Here is a 21,065-nt window from a genome sequence, read left to right as displayed (position 1 = left end):
ATCCAATTTTTTGTTGACTCACCTGCCACCGCCGTCTACTTCCGTCACTTGGCTGTCCGTTTGGACCGAAAGTTAACAGAAATAGAAGGAACAAGTGTCTATTTTACCCTTTCCAATCTCCAGCACAGCGGTGGACTGGTGTGGCGGTGCCCCTGCCGCTCATCCCCGCGTGACCCCACCTCCGGCGGCGAGGTGGGCAGGGGCGACCTCCAGCTCCGGCCGGCGAGGCGCGCGAAGGCGAGCGGCAGCTGCTACGGTCGGCGAGGCGGGCGGGGCCGTGCAGCTCGGGCCGGCGAGGCGAGCGGGGGCGAGCTGCTGCTCCGGTGGCCGGCGAGGCGAGCCGTGGCTCTGGGGCAGTGCGCCAAGGTGAGGTGCCGCTCCGTTGGCCGGCCCGTCGTCGCGTGTGTGTGCCTTTTTCAATGCAGCTCCGTTGGCCGGCCGGTCGTCGCGTCTCCAGGGTGGAAGACCGTGGACGAGCATAGATGCCGCCGCTGCGGAGCGCAGCGTGTCGAGGCTTCACAGCGGGGTGGGGGAAGGCTGGGCGATGGGGTTGGGGACGACGCGAGGTGCAGAAGGCGTAGGCCGGCAGACGACGTCGCAGTAGGAGGGAGAGGGGGCCGCCGTAGGTCCGGCCGGGATCGAGGTTAGGGAAGGAGAGGCCGCCGCCGAGCTAGCCGGTGACGGGAAGTTAGATGCCGCTGCCCTAGGACCAGCTGAGGGGCACTCCGAGGCTAGTAGATCTCGAACAAGGAGTCGTCCTGTCGTTGGAGGGGACACCTCCGCCTAGCGCAGCGTCTTGGATTGGCCGGCCACGGGAGGGAGGAGGGTACAGCTGCACTGGAGCAAAACAGTCAAATATTGACGGTAGGGGCACCGAAGTCCAGACAAAATTTGTTTGATGGCTCGGTAGGAGACACAAATTTTTAATGGTACGTGAGGAATTAAGAATTTTTATAATAGCTCTAAGGGAATAGCCTCTCTTTTTAAAGCCTTGCTGGCCCATCTCCTCCAACAATCTCGCCGTCGCCTAAAACCCCCCAAGCCACTGCCCCAAGCCCTCTGCGCCCGCTCGCCACTCGCCCCTCTTCAATCGCCATGGCCGCCATCCACCTGCGCCCGCTCCGCTCCTCAGCCTTCTCCTCCGCTAGGTCCCGCTCCCTCCTCCACCTCCTCGCCCGCCCACTCTCCTCTTCCCAGGCATCCTACGCCTACCACCCTCCCCCTTCCCCCGCCACCGCCGCCGCCGCCGCTCCCAACCATGTCCACCAGCCCCATCAGCAGCAGTGGGCCCCGACGCGGAACCCTCCTCCCCCCGGACCCCCTCCACAGTGGCCCCCGCAGGGGCATCCCTCCCCGCCCCATCCGGGGAACACCCGCGGCTATGGGCCTCCGCCGCAGCAGCATGTGCCGCCTCCACCGCCCGGTGGCCACAGACCTCCGCCGCCCCGCGGCTACGGGCCTCCACACCCTCACCAGCATGTGCCGCCTCCGCCACCACGCGGCTACGGGCCTCCACCACCACACCATCAGGGGCCACCTCCACCTCCACCGCCCCGCGGATACGGACCTCCACCACCGCAGAAGCAGGCGCCGCCTCCGCCGTCACGCGGCTACGGGCCTCCACCACCGCAGGATCAGGCGCCGCCCCCGCCCCACGGCTACGACCCTCCGCCCCCGCAGCAGCACTCTTGTCGGTGTCCCGACCCGGGGGCCTGGATCCCAACTAGTAAATGCTGCGTGTTTCCTCGTCCCAGATGATGGTGCAAGAGGCAATCACAATAACGCACAGTTTATCCTGGTTCCGGCCGTGGGGCCGTACGTCCAGCAGAGGGGGTGTGCGAGGGCACTGTATTATCTTGCACCCGGGGTGCTTGCAGTAGGGGATACAAGCGGGGCGAGAGTGGGAGGAAAGCTCCCAAGTCTCTGCTAGAAGTGGAGTTAGTTGAGATGAGTACTCAATCGTGCTGAAAGTTCTGAAAGGGGAAGTTCAGGGAGCCTGCTTCCACCCTTCGATTGGAGAGATCCGTCCCCCCCTTTACAAAAGGAAGCCCATCCTCTCCTTTTATAGTTGTAAGGAGAGGCGGTGTACATGAGTGTAGGGGCGCGGAAGTCGTCGTTCTCCCTTGAATCGCGGGGTACAGTGGTCGAACACTGTAGAAAGTGTACTGTGGGAAGGCGGCGCGTGTCGCTGTCGTCCTGGATTTTCGTCCTTGGTCCCGTGGAGATGGCGGCGGCCGTCCTGCAGTGTACCAGTGGTAGTAATGGCGTGGGACGGTCCCGGACCCCCTGGCCGGAGTGCGGGTGTGCACATTAGAAGGTCCGGGAGCGCGTAGAAGTCCCGGACCCCACGAGGGGGAGGTCCGGGGTCGCGCCCGTGCGTGCTGAGTGCCCCTCTTGGCAGGACATGTGACATCGTCGGACCCCTTCCCCAGCGGGAGATGGGTCCGGCGATGGATGTCGGCAGAACAGTAACGGGGGCGGCGCCAACTTGCCTCGTGCCGCATTGAATGCCCACAGTACTGCTACAGCGACTGGGGTGGCAGAGCGGTGACCGGGGTCGGTGGACGGGACGCCGGTCACATCCACTGCGGGAGTGGCAGTCTGACGCCGCCTGCCCTTTGAGCCGTGGTGGAGTGGCTGGCTTTTAATGCCTTCGTACGGCGGTCGGTTGGGCGGCGGGGCCATTTGTCTCTTGTGCCGAGAGATGGCCTCGAGCGAGGCGGAGATTGGCCACCCGCTCGAGGGCAGGTCCGCTGTTCTCGAGCGAGGCGGAGATTGGCCACCCGCTCGAGGGCAGGTCCGCTGTCCTCGAGCGAGGCGGAGATTGGCCACCCGCTCGAGGGCAGGTCCGCTGCCCTCGAGCGAGGCGGAAATGCGATTGCGCGGTCGAGGGTCCCGAGGGGAGCCCTCGAGCGAGGCGGAGATGAGTGACCCACCTGAGGGTAGATCCGCTACCCTCGAGCGGGGCGGAGTTTGTTTGGTGGGCCTGAGAGGGGCCCTCGAGCGAGGCGGAGATTGGCCACCTGCCCGAGGGGGATGTGGCTGGGCCACATGCTGGACTTCTTTGAGTCCTTTCCTTTCCTCTGAGGGAGAAATAGGCCGTGGGCCTTCGTGGGCCCAGTTGCCTTAACATATGTTTGTGTTTTTGAAAGTGGTTTTAGTACCTCAATTAGGGTGTCCCTAATTGTGGCACCCGACAGTAGCCCCCGAGGCTTTGGTCGAGTCAAGGGATTCGGCCAAAGGGTATTTCGGCGATTTCTCCTTCGATGTGATCGGAGACTGCCGTGCCCCCGCCAGGCGCGCCTGGGCGCCGGCCCCGCGGATGTGACAACTCGTCAGACGGGGTAGTGCGCCTGCGGGCAGGGTGCTCGAGGCGCGTGCCCTTTTGTTTGTTTGTTTGAAGGACGAAACGTGTCCACGCACTGAGGGGGGCCAGGGCGACGGTGGCACCCGCTGCTTGGCAGCTGGTGCTTCCATCGTGCTGTCCCGTACGTAGGGCCTTGGCCCCAGCGTTCCTGGTTGCTTTACGGCGCGCCGTTCGAGGGCATCCGGCCAGGGCCGATGCTGCACCGCTTAGCATCCGGGGGCTCAGCTCCGCTTTATTTCGTTCGGTCGTGTCTCGGTGCAGGGACCGAGGATATCTTTTGCTCGTGGTGCGCTGTGTCGTCACGGGTGATACAAGCCACCGCTCTTCGACAGGCTTGAAGCTTTACGCCCGGCGCAGCTATAAATAGGGATCGTGGGGTTCCCTTTCCTCTCCAACCTCCCAGTTCTTTCTTCCAGCATTGCCCAATTCTTGTAATGTTTCCTTTGCCTTTTTGTGACCGCCCCCCAGATGGGGTGGCCTGGCTTTTTTAGGCTTTTGGTGCTAGAAGAATGCTTGCGAGCGGTTGGGGAAGACCGGAGTGGGCGTGCGCACCATCCCTCAGCTTCAGTGGGATCAGCGGAAGAGCATTGGGCCCGTGGGGTCCTGCTCCTGCAATGTCCCCTAGCCTGAAGGGGGATGGAGACGCCTGACCGGGGCGCTGGCGCCAGGTCCGGCGGCTGTTTTTCGCATCGTCCCCCCCGGTGACAAGGTTGCTCTCGGGGAGACGGTGCGGAGGGCGCTGTTCGCCAGCTTGACCCCCCGCGTGGTCTTCGGTGGAGGAGACGCTAGAAGAAGGCTTGCGAGGAGAGCGTCCCGCTGGACCCGTGAGGTCTGGGGGCCGCTTCTCGCATCCCTAGCAGCCTCGCCGCTGCGTCAACTAGGGGCTTGGTGCCTTTCTTCGTCGCTCGCTCCTCCCCAAGACAGGGAAAATTGCCACATAGGTGGCAAGGTGTTTGTATCTTTCGATGGCTTCGCGCCGGTGACCCTTTGTAATCTTTACTTGCATTTGAACAATAAAGTTCCCTTTCTCCTCTGCGGGGAGGATTACCGAGGGTATAGGGGTGTATAGAGAGTCACGACCCTCGAATATGTGTGAAGTCACCTTCGCGGGGGCGCGTCAGCGCACCCGCGGGTGTAGCCCCCGAGGCCTTGGAGGAGAGTTTGTGCTCGTCCAAGGGCTATAAACGTTGTCCCGCTGGGTAGCTCTACTGGGATGGCCGTCCAGCGTCTTTTTCAGCCGGCATCGGCACTTTTCCAGCCGGCCTCGGCACTCTTAGTGCTGGTACGGCGATCTGGCGTTCAGCTTTAGCTGTTAGGGGGACGTACGCTAATAGCGGTGGGTTCGGTTTACGCGTGGAGCTTCATAAGTGATGGTTGTCGATTTATTCGAGGGTGTGGTTTTGAACCATGGTTTGCGAGGAGCCCCCGAGCCCGGGCCCGTGTGAAGGCGTTCGGGGGAACCCTCGACTTTAATTACGACCCTCGTCGCCCTTTCGCAGGGAGGAGGGGTGAAGCGCACCATGCTACCCATGCCCGGGCCGCGAGCTATGGCTGCTTCAGTGAGCTATTAGCGGGTTGTTCAAGCGGACGTCCGTGCCCCGTTCGATAGGGGTCGGCTCGTGGTCCGTAGACACGTCTCATAAAGCGCTCGCGAGGGTTCGCTAGGCGGGGCTCGAACCCATTCGGTAGGGTTCGAGGGCTCGATGCTCTCCCTCGATGGGATCCCCCTTCTAGGCACCCTCGACTGGCCTTGAACACTGTGTAGGATGTCTCGAACTCCGCGTTCGAGGGTAGCTTGTACGGCACATCCCAGCAGTCCCTGACTCTGGTGATCTGGGGCGCCTGTCGAACCCCCTGAAGGGCCAGGCTTCGACCCCCTGATCAGTAAGGCCTCGAAATGCGATTCCTTCGAGGGTAAAGAGACCTCATGGAGGAATATTCCGTCGTGATCTGAAAACGTCGCAGAGTCCTGAGCCACGCGTGTGCGCGGGTTTTCCGCCGGTAGCGGGCGGCGTGGCCCGATTTGTGCGGCACGGTGTGGGCGCGCCCTTTCAGGCGACAGCCTCGGGCAGACGAAGCGGCGGGGGCGGCGGCTGACGGATGGGATAGCGCAACAGTCGCGCCGCGCCCGCCGGTTACCGTGCCACATTTATTGCTGCGTGCGCGCGTGGGAGACTCCGCGGCCGTGGGGCCCACCCGTCAGTGATAGCAAAATCTACCGCACTGAATGCGGTAGATTTAGGCCGTGGCGGTGGGTGCGCCCCCCGTGGTAAATAAATATGAAGAGAAAGGGGGCGTTTTAGGGTTCACCTGTCCATTTGCCTCCATCCAGCTTCGCCTTCGCCTTCGCCTTTTCTGCCTCCGTTGCTTCCTGAACCCGTAGCCAAGAGCGAGAAGGAGAAAGGAGAAAGAGGGAGAGAGAGACTTAGCCACTTCGGAGCCTTCCTTTTCCCATCCCCCCTTGACATTCGGAGATGTCGGACATCCAGGAGCCCTTGCCATGGGGGAAGTCCTCCGCCACCGTGGCCGTGTTGGAGCAGCTGGTCGCCGACAGGCTGTTGCCACGGAACCCGGACATGGGGGCGCCGGCGTGGATTTCCCCGCGCCCGGACGAGACCGAGCCGAAGCCCCCGCAAGGCTATGTCGTGAGCTTCGTGCGCCTCCACGAGCGAGGCTTCGGCGTTCCCGCCAGCAGGTTCATGCGGGCCTTATGCGACTACTACGAGGTGGAGCTGCATAATTTCAGCCCGAATGCCATCTCGCAGGCGGCGGTCTTCGCCGCTGTCTGCGAGGGGTACCTCGGCATCGGGTCCACTGGGACCTCTGGATTCATCTGTTCCGCGGCGAGCTCTTCGTCGAGAACGCGCGGAACCAGCCGAGGCGGTACGCGCGCGCCGGCGGCCTGACGTTCCACATCTGCCCGACCCGGAGGAACTTTTATATCACAAGCAAGATGACGACGAACAACTCCGGGTGGAGCCGAGGGTGGTTCTACCTCCGGAACCACAAGGGCGCGCTTCCGGAGTTCACCAACAAAGTTCTCCGGGAGCGACCGCCGAAGTGGGACTGGGGGGTGTCGCCTCCAGCGCAACAAGCCAGGCTCGAGGTCCTTACCGACGCGCTGGCGCGCTTGGCGAGGAAGGGGCTGACAGCGGCGGCCGTCATCGCGAATTTTCACCGGCAGAGGGTGATCCCCCTCGTGGAGAGGGCCCTGCCGATTTACGAGCTCACCCCCGGGAGCAAGGTCGAAGGCTCAAGGACGTCGAGCAAGCTTCTCTCCCACACCAACGCCGCCCGGAGGGCTAAGTACGTGGTGGCGGAGTTTCCCCAAGATCCCGCGGATTTTTGGAGGATCAAGATGCGCCCCGAGCCGGGGTATATTTCCTTGGTAAGTTTTGGCTTCGAACTCGTCGTGCGTCGTGTAGTTCCCTTTTTCCTGACCCCCTCTTCGGGTGTGTTTTACAGGGTTTGAGGTGCGGCGCCTCGAGGCCCCCGGTCCCAGAGCAGCGCCTGATCAATCGCCTCCACGCGGAGAAGATGAAGAGGCGGAAGGACGCGGCGGAGGCGAAGGTCGAAAGGAAAAGGAAGAGAAAGGCGGGGCACGACAAGGCGTGCAAGCTTGCTCGCGCGGAGGGGAAGGCACAGCCCGCCACACCCGAGTCCTCGGAGGAGGATGAGGAGGAGGCCTCGGACGCCGAGGACCACGTTCCGAGGAGGGACGGGGAGGGCGCGAGCCCCCCACCGTTCTACCTGTGGGACGAAGAAGAGGAAGCGACCGTGGCGCCAGAGGAGCCGAGGGCCGCAGGGGGGTTGTTGGTGAACCTCTCCCTCGAGGGTGTGGCGCGGGAGTCATCCTTGCCGGTGGCCGGCGAGGAGTCGCCTGCGCCCCAAGTGCTAATCCATGGCCACGAGGCTGCGGCGGGAGAGGAGTCATCCGCGCTGGCAGCCTCGAGGGACCGGGCTGACACGAGGGGGGCGGCTTCGGGGCAGCCTTCGAGGGACAGCTCGATGCCCCGAGTCCGGAAGACCGCCACGAGGAAGCGGAGTATGAGTGCTCGATCTGGGTAAGCATTTTAGATTCCGTTTTTTGTTATGCATTTGGTAGACTTCTAGATCCTGCTTAACTTGCGTCTCTTGATTTCCAGCTCCGGGGCCGTTCCCAAGGATGCAGTGCGGCTTGCCCCGGTCAAGGCTCTCAAGACCGGGCCTCGCAGTACTCCACACACGGCGCCGCAGCCCCCGCCCATCGCGGATCTCGAGGCGGCGGCCGCTAGGCTACGGGAGGCCGTGGCCCGAGGGGCTCAGGCGGCTCAGCGAGCCCGGGAGGAGGAGGGTAACGCCGGTCAGAGCGACGCCGCCCAAGCGGCTATTGGACTTGAAGCCGGTCAGGGCGACGCGGACAGCGCTGCCCGCCCGGCCACAGAAGGAGAAACTGGCGGGGGCGCGCAGGAGCGCCCTGCCGGTCAAGCAGCCAAGGAGACCCTCGTCTTCGAGCCCTCGAGGGCCGAGGACGAGGGCCTCACGGAGGACATGGCGCAAGAGGCGCCAGGGGTAGAAGGAGCCCCCATCTCGGAGCCCACCGAGGCCCGGGACGAGGGTACCGTCGCAATAGTGCCCGTGCCAACGGCGCAGGAGGGCGCGACGGCGGTGGTGGAGCTGCCGGACAGCAGCGGGGAGTACGGGGACTCAATGGATATCGACCCCGCTGCTGCGGCGAGCGCCGCCGCCCACATCGTCGAGTTCGCGTCGGCCAGTGCGGGCGTGTTCGAAGCGGGGGCGTCTGAGGGGAGCCACCTCGGGGTGATCGTCCCGTCCGGTGTCCCCTCAGAGTTCCTTCGCAAGGAGCAGGAGGAGGAGGAGGCCTGGAACAAGCAGATGGGCTTTGGGCGCGAGATCTTGCGGGCCCTCGACCGCGCCTATCAGCTTCATCAGAATGCAGATTACCAGGTCAGCCAGGTAAGTATTTCCCCCGGAAATTGCTTCGGATTGGTTTTAAATTTTCGCGCGTCTTCACCCACGCCGTCCCCCTTTGCAGCAGCTGAGGGAATTATCGCGCGAGAAGAGCGCCGAGATGAACCGGCTGTACTCCCAGATAGGCCAGCTCGGGCAACACAACGCCGAGCTGGTGCTCAAAAACATCGATGCCAACACAAAAATGGCCGATCTGGGAGCGCGTCAGCGGGCGCTGGAGGAGGAGCTGGCTCGGGTGGCTGGTGAGCGGGACGTCCAGAGGGCGGCAGCGGAGGAGAAGGCCCAAGTGGCCGAGGCACAAGCTGCCGAGCTGCAGCGCCTTCGGACGGCGCTCGAGGATAGGGCTCGTGAGGCGGAGGGGCAGAGCGCTGAGCTGCAGCGCCTCAATGCCACGTTCGAGCAACAGAAGGCCGAGCTCCTCCACAAAGAGGTGGCCATGGTTGCGCTCGCCGGGACCCTCCAGGAACAGGGTGTGGCCCTCGAAGAGAGGGAGGTGGCCCTCCAGAACATGGGGGCTAGTCTTAAGGAAAAAGAAGCCTTCTTGTCCTCGCTCGAAGAGGCCGCCCGTACCCAGAGGGAGGAGGCGCAGAAGAACATAGCGGGTGAGTACCTTTGATTTTCCGTTGATTTGTTACTTTTCGTAACTGACGTTGATTTCCTTTGCTCAGAGCTGAGGCAGAAGGTGGCGGACGAGACCACGGCGAAGGAAGCGGTCCATACCGCGCTCACGGCGGCACAAATGGAGTTTGCTGAGCTGGAGCAGACCGCTGTGAGCGTGTGTCAAGAGCTCGAGGGGGAGGGTGCCGTCTCGGGCAGTTCGGTGATCAGCCGCCTGCGCGCGCTAGGCGGCCGGATTGCCGAACATGCCAAGAGCACCTTCCGCCTCGGTGTCCTGCGGGCTCTCGCCGTGGCCTCGACGCATTACCTCATGGATCTCCAGAGGGTGTCGTCGGGGTACGTCGTCCCGGATGATGCTGACGCGGACGCCGCATCGGCCATCATGGATGAAGCCGACGCAGCCGCAGAGGAGTTCGCCACCGTCCTCGCCGAGAAGCTCGAGGCGGACATCCCTCCCATCGCCGAATTCGACACTCCTGAAGACCCGCAAGGGGGGGATGGTAGCCTGTAGGACAATTGGGCCTCGATGCCCATGTAAATAGATTAGTGTTTATCATGGTCATGCCTTGTAATCGCACTTTATGAATATAAAGGATTTTGTTTCGTAATTTGAATGTGTGGCCCGTCGAGGCCTTGTGTGATCGAGCCTGTGTTCCTTTACTTTATTTCCGTGTTCTTCGTACGCGACTTAGATAAACATCTGCGAGGAAGTTCGCGTTCATAAGCAACGTAGGCGTAGGGTGGTGAGGGGGGTGCCGTATCCCGGAGGCGTAGGCGGCCCCACGACTCGGCCAGCCCCGTACCGTGGTTGCTTACGCCTCACGTCCGTTTTTTCCAAGGATACGAGAAGCTCAGGATCGAGACGGAAATATTTCGAAAAAACACTGGCGACTTTTTGGGGACGTTCGGGGGTTCCCCCCGTAGTAGCCCCCGAGGGAGGCTCGGCTTTGCCGAGGGTAAAGCCGAGCGTACCTCTATGTTCGTGTGCGCCCGAGCCCTCGAAGGTCGGGAAGGTTCCCAAAAAGCGATAAGTGAAGGGTGCTTCCTTATTATTTCGGGAAATCGAAAATGCGATTACGAACAATATAGAAATTGCTTGAAATGCTTAGGGATAGAAACGACGTAGTTGTTGTATATTCCAAGCGTTGGTGAGGACTTCGCCTTTTTCGTTGGCCAGCTTGTACGTGCCGGGCTTGAGTACCTCGGCGATTATGTACGGTCCTTCCCATGGAGGTGAGAGCTTGTGGCAGCCCTTGTTGTCCTGCCAAAGCCTTAGCACCAAGTCCCCTTTGTTGAGGTCTCGGCGCCGGACCTTCTGCGCTTGGTACCTTCGTAGGGACTGTTGGTAGCGCGCGGAATGCAGGAGTGCCATGTCTCGAGCCTCGTCCACTTGGTCCAGCGAGTCTTCGCGAGCTCGCTGGTTTCGTTGCTCTTGATATGCCATGAGCCTTGGCGATCCGTATTCCATGTCGGTGGGGAGGATGGCCTCGGCGCCATAGACGAGGAAGAACGGAGAGAAACCCATAGCTCTGCTCGGGGTCGTCCTCAGACTCCAGATGACCGAGGGTAGCTCTGTGAGCCACCTTCGGCCGAACTTGTTCAGCTTATTGAAGATCCTCGGCTTTAGTCCTTGGAGGATCATGCCATTGGCACGCTCCACTTGCCCGTTCGTCTGTGGGTGAGCCACAGCTGACCAGTCCACACGTATGTGGAAGCTGTCGCAGAACACCAAGAACTTCTTGCCTGTGAACTGGGTGCCGTTGTCGGTGATAATCGAGTTCGGGACCCCGAACCTGAAGACGATGTCGGTGAAGAATTGGACTGCTTGCTCGGATTTGATCTTGCCGATGGGTCGAGCCTCGATCCATTTGGAGAACTTGTCGACCGCCACCAGCAAGTGGGTGAAGCCCCCGGGCGCCCTCTTCAACGGACCGATGAGGTCCAGTCCCCACACGGCGAACGGCCACGTGACGGGGATGGTCTGCAGGGCATGGGCCGGGAGGTGTGTTTTTCGGGCATAGAACTGGCATCCCTCGCAAGTCCGCACGACGTCAGTGGCGTCGGCGACCGCGGTGGGCCAGTAAAAGCCTTGCCGAAACGCGTTACCCACGAGGGTGCGTGGCGCGGCGTGGTGGCCGCAGACGCCAGCATGGATGTCGCGGATCAGCTCCTTGCCCTCGGGGATGGGGATGCAACGTTGCAGGACACCCGAGGGGCTACGCTTGTATAGCCCGTTGTCGATTAGAACGAAGGACTTGGCCCGCCTGGGAAGGCGTCGCGCCTGAGCGCGGTCCGAGGGTAGGAGCCCTCGAACCATCCATTCGAGGTACTAAACGCGCCAGTCTCGCGAAGCGGGGGCCTCGTCAACTTCCATTGCTTCGGCCTCGTCCGCGGAGGTTGTCCCGAAGTTAGTATCCATGGGCCCGACCCCGTCTGCCGGGGGGTTCCCGTCGGAGGGTCCGGCGGACGAGGGGCCTGCCTCCGTCGGTTGCTTGAACTCGACGGTGGGCCTGGAGATGTCGTGAGCGAAGATGTTCGGGGGGACGGTGGTCCGCCCCGAAGCTATCTTGGCCAGTTCGTCCGCGTCCTCATTGTACTTGCGTGGGACGTGATTGAGCTCGAGGCCGTCGAATTTGTCCTAGAGGCGGCGTACTGTGTTGCAATACGCCTCCATCTTCGGGTCGTGACAGCTGGACTCCTTCATTACTTGGTCGACGACGAGCTGAGAGTCACCGCGCGCATCGAGGCGTTTGACGCCGAGCTCGATGGCGATGCGGAGGCCACCGAGGAGGGCCTCATACTCCGCCATATTGTTCGAAGCAGGGAAATGCAAGCGGATTACATACCGCATGTGTTCTCCGAGAGGTGAGATGAAGAGGAGGCCGGCTCCGGCTCCAGTTTTCATCACCGACCCGTCGAAGTACATAGTCCAGCATTCGCCCCGGATTTGTGATGGGGGTAGCTGAATGTCCGTCCATTCAGCCACGAAGTCAGCCAAGATTTGGGACTTAATTGCCTTGCGGGGGGCGTAAGTGAGTGTCTCTCCCATTAGCTCCACAGACCATTTGGCGATTCTGCCCTCGGCTTCCCGGTTGCGGGCTATCTCTCCCAAGGGGAAAGACGAGACCACGGTGACGGGGTGAGCCTCGAAGTAGTGGCGCAGCTTGCGTCGAGCTAGCACTACTGCGTAGAGCAGCTTCTGAATCTGAGGATAGCGCGTCTTGGTCTCAGACAACACCTCGCTGATATAGTACACCGGCCGCTGGACGGGCAGAGCTTGACCCTCCCCTTGTCTTTCCACAACGATCACCGCGCTGACCACTTGGGTCGTCGCGGCCACGTATTGATAGAGGGGCTCGCCGTCCGTAGGTGGTGTAAGAATGGGAGCACGGGTGAGCGATGCCTTCAGCCTTTCGAGGGCCTCTTGAGCTTCGGGGGTCCACGTGAAGCGCTCGGTTTTCCTCAAGAGTCGATACAGGGGCAAGCCTTTCTCGCCGAGACGCGAGATAAAACGGCTAAGGGACGCTAGGCATCCCATGACCCTCTGTACCCCCTTTAGGTCTCGGATCGGTCCCATCCGAGTGATGGCCGAGACTTTGTCAGGGTTGGGTTCGATGCCCCGCTGGGAGACAATGAAGCCCAAGAGCATGCCTCGAGGGACCCCGAACATGCACTTCTCGGGGTTAAGTTTTACCCCTTTGGCTCGTAGGCAATCGAATGCGATCCTGAGATCAGCAACCAGGTCGTCCGCCTTCCTGGTTTTGACAACGATGTCGTCGACATATGCCTCTACGCTCCGCCCGAGCTGGTCTCCGAAAACGTGGAGCATACACCGTTGATAGGTGGCTCCGGTGTTTCTGAGGCCAAAGGGCATCGTAACGTAGCAGTACATGCCGAAAGGTGTGATAAAAGAAGTCGCGAGCTGGTCGGACTCTTTCATCTTGATTTGATGGTAACCGGAGTAAGCATCAAGAAAGGATAAGAGCTCACATCCCGCAGTAGTATCTACAATCTGATCGATTCGTGGCAAAGGAAAGGGAACCTTCGGACATGCCTTATTTAGACTAGTGTAGTCTACGCACATCCTCCAATTTCCACTCTTTTTCTTTACTAATACTGGATTAGCGAGCCACTCGGGATGGAATACCTCTTTGATGAACCCGGCCGCCAGAAGTTTCTGCAACTCCTCGCCGATCGCCCGGCGCTTGAGCTCGTCGAAGCGTCGCAGGCGTTGCTTCACCGGCTTGGAGTTGGGTCGGACATCAAGAGAGTGCTCGGCGACCTCCCTCGGTATGCCAGGCATGTCCGAGGGGCTCCACGCAAAGATATCAGCATTGGCGCGGAGGAAATCGACGAGCACCACTTCCTATTTGTTGTCGAGGGTGGCGCTGATCTGCAACGCCTTGTTGTCGGAGTGGCTCGGGTCGAGGGGCACCTTCTTGATACCCTCGGTGGGTTCGAAGCTCCCGGCATGTCGGTGTGTGGAATCCAAGGCCTCGCTTGCCATTTTGTCGAGGGTGGCTGCGAGGGCCTCGTCTTCCGCTTGAGCTTCCGCGCGCTCAACGCACTCGACGTCGCACTCGTAGGCGTGCTCGAACGAAGAGCCGATGGTGATGACGCCCTTTGGTCCCGGCATTTTGAGCTTGAGGTAGGTGTAGTTGGGGACGGCCATGAACTTGGCGTAGCAAGGACGACCGAGGATGGCATGGTAGGATCCTCGAAACCCCACCACCTCAAAGGTGAGTACCTCCTTGCGGAAGTTGGCTGCCGTGCCGAAGCAGACCGGCAGATCGATCTGGCCGAGGGGTTGGACCCGCTTCCCCGGCGCGACGCCGTGGAATGGCGACTTGCTGGGGCGTAGCTTGTCCAATCCGATCCCCATGAGCTCCAAGGTGGGGGCGTACATGATGTTGAGGCTGCTGCCTCCGTCCATGAGCACCTTGGAGAAGCGAGTGTTGCCGATGATGGGGTCGACAACGAGCGGGTAACGTCCCGGATGCGGGACGTAGTCGGGGTGGTCCTCGCGGCCAAAGGCAATGGTGTCCTTCGACCAGTCGAGGTAGGATGGCGTGGCCTTGGTGACGGAAAAGACTTCGCGGCGCTCACGCTTGCGCTGCCGAGAAGTCATATTCGTCGTCGTTCCTCCAAAGATGAAGAAGGCGTTCTCCACTGGGGGGAACTCGTCATCTCCACCTTTGTCGCCAGCATCCTTCTTCTTGTCCTCATCGCGATGCGCGACGCGGTTGTAGTATTTCTTGAGCATCTCGCACTGCTCGAGAGTATGGTTGACCGGGCCCTTGTGGTAAGGGCACGGTTTCTTAATCATGTCGTCGAACTGGCCACCACCGCCTCGAGGGGGGCCTCGAGGCCCTTTGCGGTCCGGGGCGGCTGCGAAGGCCTCCTCGGAGTCTTCTGCCTGCCCCGTCCCGCGCTGGTCCGGCGGGACCGGCTTCCTTCCCTTCCTCCCCCGCTTTTGTTTCTTGGCGGGGGCGTTGGGCTTGACGTTGCTGCCCTCCGCGGGCGCATCGTCCTTGCGCTTGCTTGATTTGTTGTCGAAGATGGCACCAACAGCCTCCTCGCCGGCGGCGAAGTTGGTGGCAGCGTCGAACAACTCGTTGGTATTAACGGGTCGGCTTCTCGCGAGCTCATGCACCAGATTCCTGCACGTCGTACCCTCGAGGAAAGCGTTAATGACCTCGACGTGGGTGACGCTGGGGAGCTCGGTGCACTGCTTGGAGAAGCGCCGCACGTAGTCACGCAGGGATTCGCGGGGCTTCTGGCGACACCCTTTGAGGTCCCAGGAGTTCCCAGGGCGCACGTACGTGCCCTGGAAATTGCCTACGAAGACATGGACCAAGTCGGCCCAGCTGTAGATCTGATCCGCAGGCAAGTGCTCGAGCCACGTTCGTGTGGCGTCAGCAAGATGAAGGGGGAGGTTGCGGATGATGACCGCGTCTTCCGTTGCGCCGCCTAGCTGGCACGCTAGGCGGTAGTCGTTGAGCCAGACTGCAGGATCAGTCTCGCCCGAGTATTTGACGAGGGTGTTGGGTTGTCGGAAGCGCGGGGGGAAATGCGCGGTCCGGATCTCCCGACTGAACACCCGGGTGCCCGGAGGCTCCGGTGACTCACCCCTGTCGTGCTCAGGGTCGAAGCGTCCCCCCCGTCGAGGGGTGTACCTCCTGCCGTCGATGACGTTGCGGGCGTCGCCGTCGCCAGCGTGCCCGCGAGTGTCGCGGATTCGCTCCCTTACGGGAACTCTTCCGATGCGCTCGTGTACCGGGGGTGCCCTCGCACCGGGTGCTACGGCTGCCTTGCCCTTCCCTGCTGGGGGTGTGTGCACAGAAACCTCACGGTCCTGGTGCGCAGTCCCAGCGCACTGCTCCGGGGCCTTCGAGCGCATGCGAGACGCAGAACTCTCGGCCTGCTGCACGGCAGCTTGCTCGATGAGTTCCTGTGCCTCGCGGCGCAGGTTGCGGCCCGAAGGTGTCGATGGCTCCGGCATAGCTTGAAGTAGATAAGCCGCAGCGACGAGTTTCTCGCCGGCCGTTTGCAGTTTCGGAGATTTGTCGACGTTGTCGTCAGCCAGGATGCGCTCCCGGGCCACACGTCCCGCCGTCCGGGCGTGCGCACCAGGCACGGTACGCTGCTGCTCGAGTGCGGCGCGTAGCTCCTGGGTTTGCCGACGCTGCTCGTCGAGCTTGGCTTGAAGCTCGTTGAGCTGCGCCAGCTGGGCTTGACGCGCCGCTGAACTTGACGAGGAAGGGGCTGCGGGCGGGACCACCGGTTGCTTTGCCCGTACGTCCGCCCCGCCGTCCTCGTCGTTGGCTGGAGTATTGTCGTCTTGCTCGTTCGCGAGGTCCGCCATGAAGCATTCCCTGGAAGGATCGAAATCCCCCTCGCTGGAGTCTTCGGAGCAGGTGAGGCAGTAGGCCGTCGCCAGCTGGAACGCGCGGAGAGCGTCGGGGTCGCGGACCCCGGAGTAGTCCTCGGCCTCCTCGGCCGTGAAGTTGTTCATGAAGAAGTCGACGTCGTCGGCGATCGAGCTCGCCGTCTCGGGGTAGGGTTCGTCAGGGGACGACGCGCTGAGGCTGCGGATCGGCAGAAGATGATGACCCGGCGTATCCTCATGCTCGATGAGGTCAGCGACGGTTGACAAGGCGCGGGTGGCGGCGTTGCGCATCCCGAAGGGGAAAGAAGACACCGAAGTCGGGTCCCCCCTGGGAGGCACTAGTGCTGCCGCAGGCGATGGTGCCGGCGCGGATGACGCCGAGGCACGCGGTGATGAGACGGTTGCCCCACTGGCCGCGATGTTGAGTTGCGACACGCCAGCCTCGACCCACGTGGGGGAGCTGTGGCGGGCCGCACGACGCCGCTCCGTGCGTGCTTGTCGTGAACGCTGACCCGAGCGCCTGTTACGTCGGGCTGGCGGAGTCGGAGCGATGAGGTTGCGTTCGGAGGAGAGGAGCTGCATGAGGTAACCGTCGCCGGTTGCTCTGAACTCAAGACTCCCGAACGAGACCGCGCGTCCCGCTGGAAACGGATCCGAAACGCCCATAGGGTATGGGTTGGATCTGCTCGCCATTCCGGGAGATCAAATGGGAGAAAGAGAGAAAATGTCACGCAGCGCCCCTACCTGGCGCGCCAACTGTCGGTGTCCCGACCCGGGGGCCTGGATCCCAACTAGTAAATGCTGCGTGTTTCCTCGTCCCAGATGATGGTGCAAGAGGCAATCACAATAACGCACAGTTTATCCTGGTTCCGGCCGTGGGGCCGTACGTCCAGCAGAGGGGGTGTGCGAGGGCACTGTATTATCTTGCACCCGGGGTGCTTGCAGTAGGGGATACAAGCGGGACGAGAGTGGGAGGAAAGCTCTCAAGTCTCTGCTAGAAGTGGAGTTAGTTGAGATGAGTACTCAATCGTGCTGAAAGTTCTGAAAAGGGAAGTTCAGGGAGCCTGCTTCCACCCTTCGATTGGAGAGATCCGTCCCCCCCTTTACAAAAGGAAGCCCATCCTCTCCTTTTATAGTTGTAAGGAGAGGCGGTGTACATGAGTGTAGGAGCGCGGAAGTCGTCGTTCTCCCTTGAATCGCGGGGTACAGTGGTCGAACACTGTAGAAAGTGTACTGTGGGAAGGCGGCGCGTGTCGCTGTCGTCCTGGATTTTCGTCCTTGGTCCCGTGGAGATGGCGGCGGCCGTCCTGCAGTGTACCAGTGGTAGTAATGGCGTGGGACGGTCCCGGACCCCCTGGCCGGAGTGCGGGTGTGCACATTAGAAGGTCCGGGAGCGCGTAGAAGTCCCGGACCCCACGAGGGGGAGGTCCGGGGTCGCGCCCGTGCGTGCTGAGTGCCCCTCTTGGCAGGACACGTGACATCGTCGGACCCCTTCCCCAGCGGGAGATGGGTCCGGCGATGGATGTCGGCAGAACAGTAACGGGGGCGGCGCCAACTTGCCTCGTGCCGCATTGAATGCCCACAGTACTGCTACAGCGACTGGGGTGGCAGAGCGGTGACCGGGGTCGGTGGACGGGACGCCGGTCACATCCACTGCGGGAGTGGCAGTCTGACGCCGCCTGCCCTTTGAGCCGTGGTGGAGTGGCTGGCTTTTAATGCCTTCGTACGGCGGTCGGTTGGGCGGCGGGGCCATTTGTCTCTTGTGCCGAAAGATGGCCTCGAGCGAGGCGGAGATTGGACACCCGCTCGAGGGCAGGTCCGCTGTCCTCGAGCGAGGCGGAGATTGGCCACCCGCTCGAGGGCAGGTCCGCTGCCCTCGAGCGAGGCGGAGATTGGCCACCCGCTCGAGGGCAGGTCCGCTGCCCTCGAGCGAGGCGGAAATGCGATTGCGCGGTCGAGGGTCCCGAGGGGAGCCCTCGAGCGAGGCGGAGATGAGTGACCCGCCTGAGGGTAGATCCGCTACCCTCGAGCGGGGCGGAGTTTGTTTGGTGGGCCTGAGAGGGGCCCTCGAGCGAGGCGGAGATTGGCCACCTGCCCGAGGGGGATGTGGCTGGGCCACATGCTGGACTTCTTTGAGTCCTTTCCTTTCCTCTGAGGGAGAAATAGGCCGTGGGCCTTCGTGGGCCCAGTTGCCTTAACATATGTTTGTGTTTTTAAAAGTGGTTTTAGTACCTCAATTAGGGTGTCCCTAATTGTGGCACCCGACAACTCTGCTCCGCCGCCGCCTCCTCCTGAACCTGTGGCGGGGCCGGGGGAGCTGATGGGGCTGTGCCGGGAGGGACGGGTGAAGGATGCCGTCGAGCTTCTCGCCAAGGGGGCGCGCGCCGACCCGCCCGCCTTCTATGAGCTCGCAGCCGCCTGCTCCAACCCCAAGCTGCTCGAGGAGCCAGGGGCGGGCTCAGGATTTTGACTTTGGGTATTCAAAATTTTGCCCTAAATGAGTGCTATGGTTCGGTGTGATGGAGCAGTAACATGGCAGAAGCCATAGCCTAACAATCTGCACAAAAGAAAGGCTCGCAGACAATTGTAGTGTATCATTTTCTATTTATAATTGTTTCAGAAAAAGGCGTATGAAAAATACAGTGCTATCTTACTACAGTTATCTTCGTGGTCGTGGACGCAATTCCGCCTCCGAGCCAAGACACAGCCACCGCCCACCGCATGGCCATCAGGCCGTGGCCACGCTCGCGCGCCCGCTCGGCGTTCTGCGGCTGCGCTCGCCGTCCGCCCACCGGGCCGAGCCGCCGCCGCTGGCCGTGGCCGCGCCCGTGCATGCCGTTGCGCACGCCTGTGAATTCGAGCCATGCCGCGCTCAGCGCGCTACCCTCCGAGGCTCCAACCTCCGCTTGATCACCTCCGAGGTCCGAGCGGAGCCGCAGCCCATGGACCGGCGGCCGCCGCATGGCCGTGCGAGCTGTGCCGCGCTCGTCGCCGCCCGCCCCCTGAGCCGAGCCGCACCACAGGCCACATCCGTCGTCGCCCGTCGCCGCCTCGCCGGCTCTCCGCGCCGTGCCGTGGCCGCCGCAGCACGGCCATTCCTAGCTTGCCGCTGTTGTACTCGCTGGTACTCGCTGCCTGCTGTTGCGCGCGTCAGGAGAGGGAGGCCAGGCAAGTCAGCCGGGTCTGGAGCCTGGACTAGGCCAATCGGTGGAGAGTGAGCCGTGGGAGGGGTGAGGGGGTGGGGGACAAAGTGTTGGGCCGCTGGATTGGGCTGTTTGGCCCATTTCGAGAGAAAGAGGTGGATTAGAGTATAATTTTTCTATTTTTTATATACACCACACAATACATAGTATATATACTTGATTTTGTGTCAAAAATAATGGGTATTCAACTGAATACCCTTGAATTCAATTGGGCCCGCCCCTGCGAGGAGCTCCGGAAGGTGCACGACTTCTTCCTCCGCTCGCCCTTCCGCGGCGACCTCCGGGTCAACAACAAGCTGCTCGAGATGTACGCCAAGTGCGCAGCCATGCCCCATGCCCCATGCCCCATGCCCGCAGGACGTTCGACAATATGCCTGACCGCGACATGGACTCGTGGCACATCATGATTGATGGCTACTCGGTGAACGGGCTTGGGGATGAGGCCCTGCGGCTCTTCGAGCTGATGAAGGAATGCATGGCACCGACCAGACACACCTACGTGCTTGTGCTCAATGCTTGTGCCAACTCGGAGGCCATTGAGGAGGCATTCCTTTACTTCGATGCCATGTCCAGGGACCATGGCATTGAGCCTGGTGTGGAACACTATGTTGGGATCATTGAGGTCCTGGGGAAGTCAGGGCATCTCAACGAGGCTATGGAGTATATCGAGAAACTACCGTTCGAGCCCAACGCCATGGTTTGGGAGTCAGTCTTGAACCTGGCACGTATGAATGGAGACATTGATCTTGAGGACAGAGCAGAGGAGTTGTTGGTGTCGCTTGATCCATCCAAGGAAAATCCTAAGAAGCTACCAACCCCACCTTCAAAGAGGCGTCTGGGGATTAATATGCTTGATGGCAGGAACAAGCTGGCAGAGTACCGGCTGCCACCCAAGATTGAAAAGAAGGTGGTCAATGAGCAGAGATATGTCCCAGATACAAGGTATGTGCTGCATGACATTGATCAGGAGGCCAAGGAGCAGGCACTGCTGTACCATAGTGAGAGGCTGGCGATTGCTTATGGCCTGATTAGCACCCCAGCAAGGACTCCGCTTCGCATCATTAAGAACCTAAGGATCTGCGGGGACTGCCACAATGCCATCAAGATCATGTCAAGGATCGTTGGGAGAGAGCTTATTGTTAGGGACAATAAGAGGTTCCACCATTTCAAGGATGGAAAGTGCTCTTGTGGAGATTATTGGTGAAGATGGATGGCCATCCAAATGTGGTGTGACATTGAAGTCTTCTTCTTGTCAGGATTGCTGCTGTCCTATATGAATATATGCTGACAGCCATGGTTTCAATTCATAATAAGCAGTATAAGGTATCTGATGTACTGTCTCATCCTTAAATATACTTAGCCTATGCTTAAGGTCCTTGGCTCCTAGCACTTGTATATGTGGCTCTGTGCAAGATTATCAGTTCTTGATGCAGTAATTGATCCTGCAATCCTTCTTTGTATCAATATTATTGTTTATTTGGGAAATATGTGCTTGTTTGGAATATAATTATATGGTTGTTTTTTTCTAAAGTCATAATTTATTATATGGCTGTAAGGGCCTCAGTTCTTCCTCCGTTGGATCTTATATTTTTGCACAAAACACTTTTTTTTTCTTGTTTGGTTATGTGGAGTCAAGTGAACTAGCATTTTTGTTGCTATCTCCATTGCTCGCCCACTTGACCAGAGCACCTATTCCTCTGCATCAGCGAAACTGTTCCCAAAGATAGTGGGAGACCGAGACAAGGTTATTAGCACGATAAAATGTTGAAATGTTGGAGAGCAGATTTCGTCTTGTAAACGTTTAAACGAACATTTAAACGTCGTGACAAATAATATAGAAAAATATCAATATAAATAATCAATTCACATAATATACGAAGTTTAATACCAAACAACTAATTAAATACCAAACAACCAATGTAGGTTCACATAATAATAGTTCCAAAATAATATGTTCACAACCAAAGCAATCAAGCAAACAACAAAATAGAATAGTAGAATGACAAGTCCACAAGCA

At 60.5% G+C, this 21,065-nt stretch overlaps 1 protein-coding gene across 1 annotated transcript; it reads left to right on the top strand.

The window, feature by feature from the left end:
• The first annotated feature begins 37 nt into the window (after positions 1-37).
• LOC120707433 (pentatricopeptide repeat-containing protein At2g15690, mitochondrial-like) lies at positions 38-20,578 on the top strand. The gene is given in 4 exon segments (XM_039992338.1): positions 38-1,690; positions 18,119-18,297; positions 19,279-19,383; positions 19,386-20,578. Coding segments are annotated over 4 exon segments (1,746 nt in total). The 5' UTR covers positions 38-1,095; the 3' UTR covers positions 20,253-20,578.
• Positions 20,579-21,065: the final 487 nt, after the last annotated feature.

The sequence above is a fragment of the Panicum virgatum genome, chromosome 5K (assembly GCF_016808335.1).
Source record: "Panicum virgatum strain AP13 chromosome 5K, P.virgatum_v5, whole genome shotgun sequence".
Classification (NCBI taxonomy): Eukaryota; Viridiplantae; Streptophyta; class Magnoliopsida; order Poales; family Poaceae; genus Panicum; species Panicum virgatum.
This window is presented reverse-complemented; position numbering and strand designations above follow the sequence as displayed.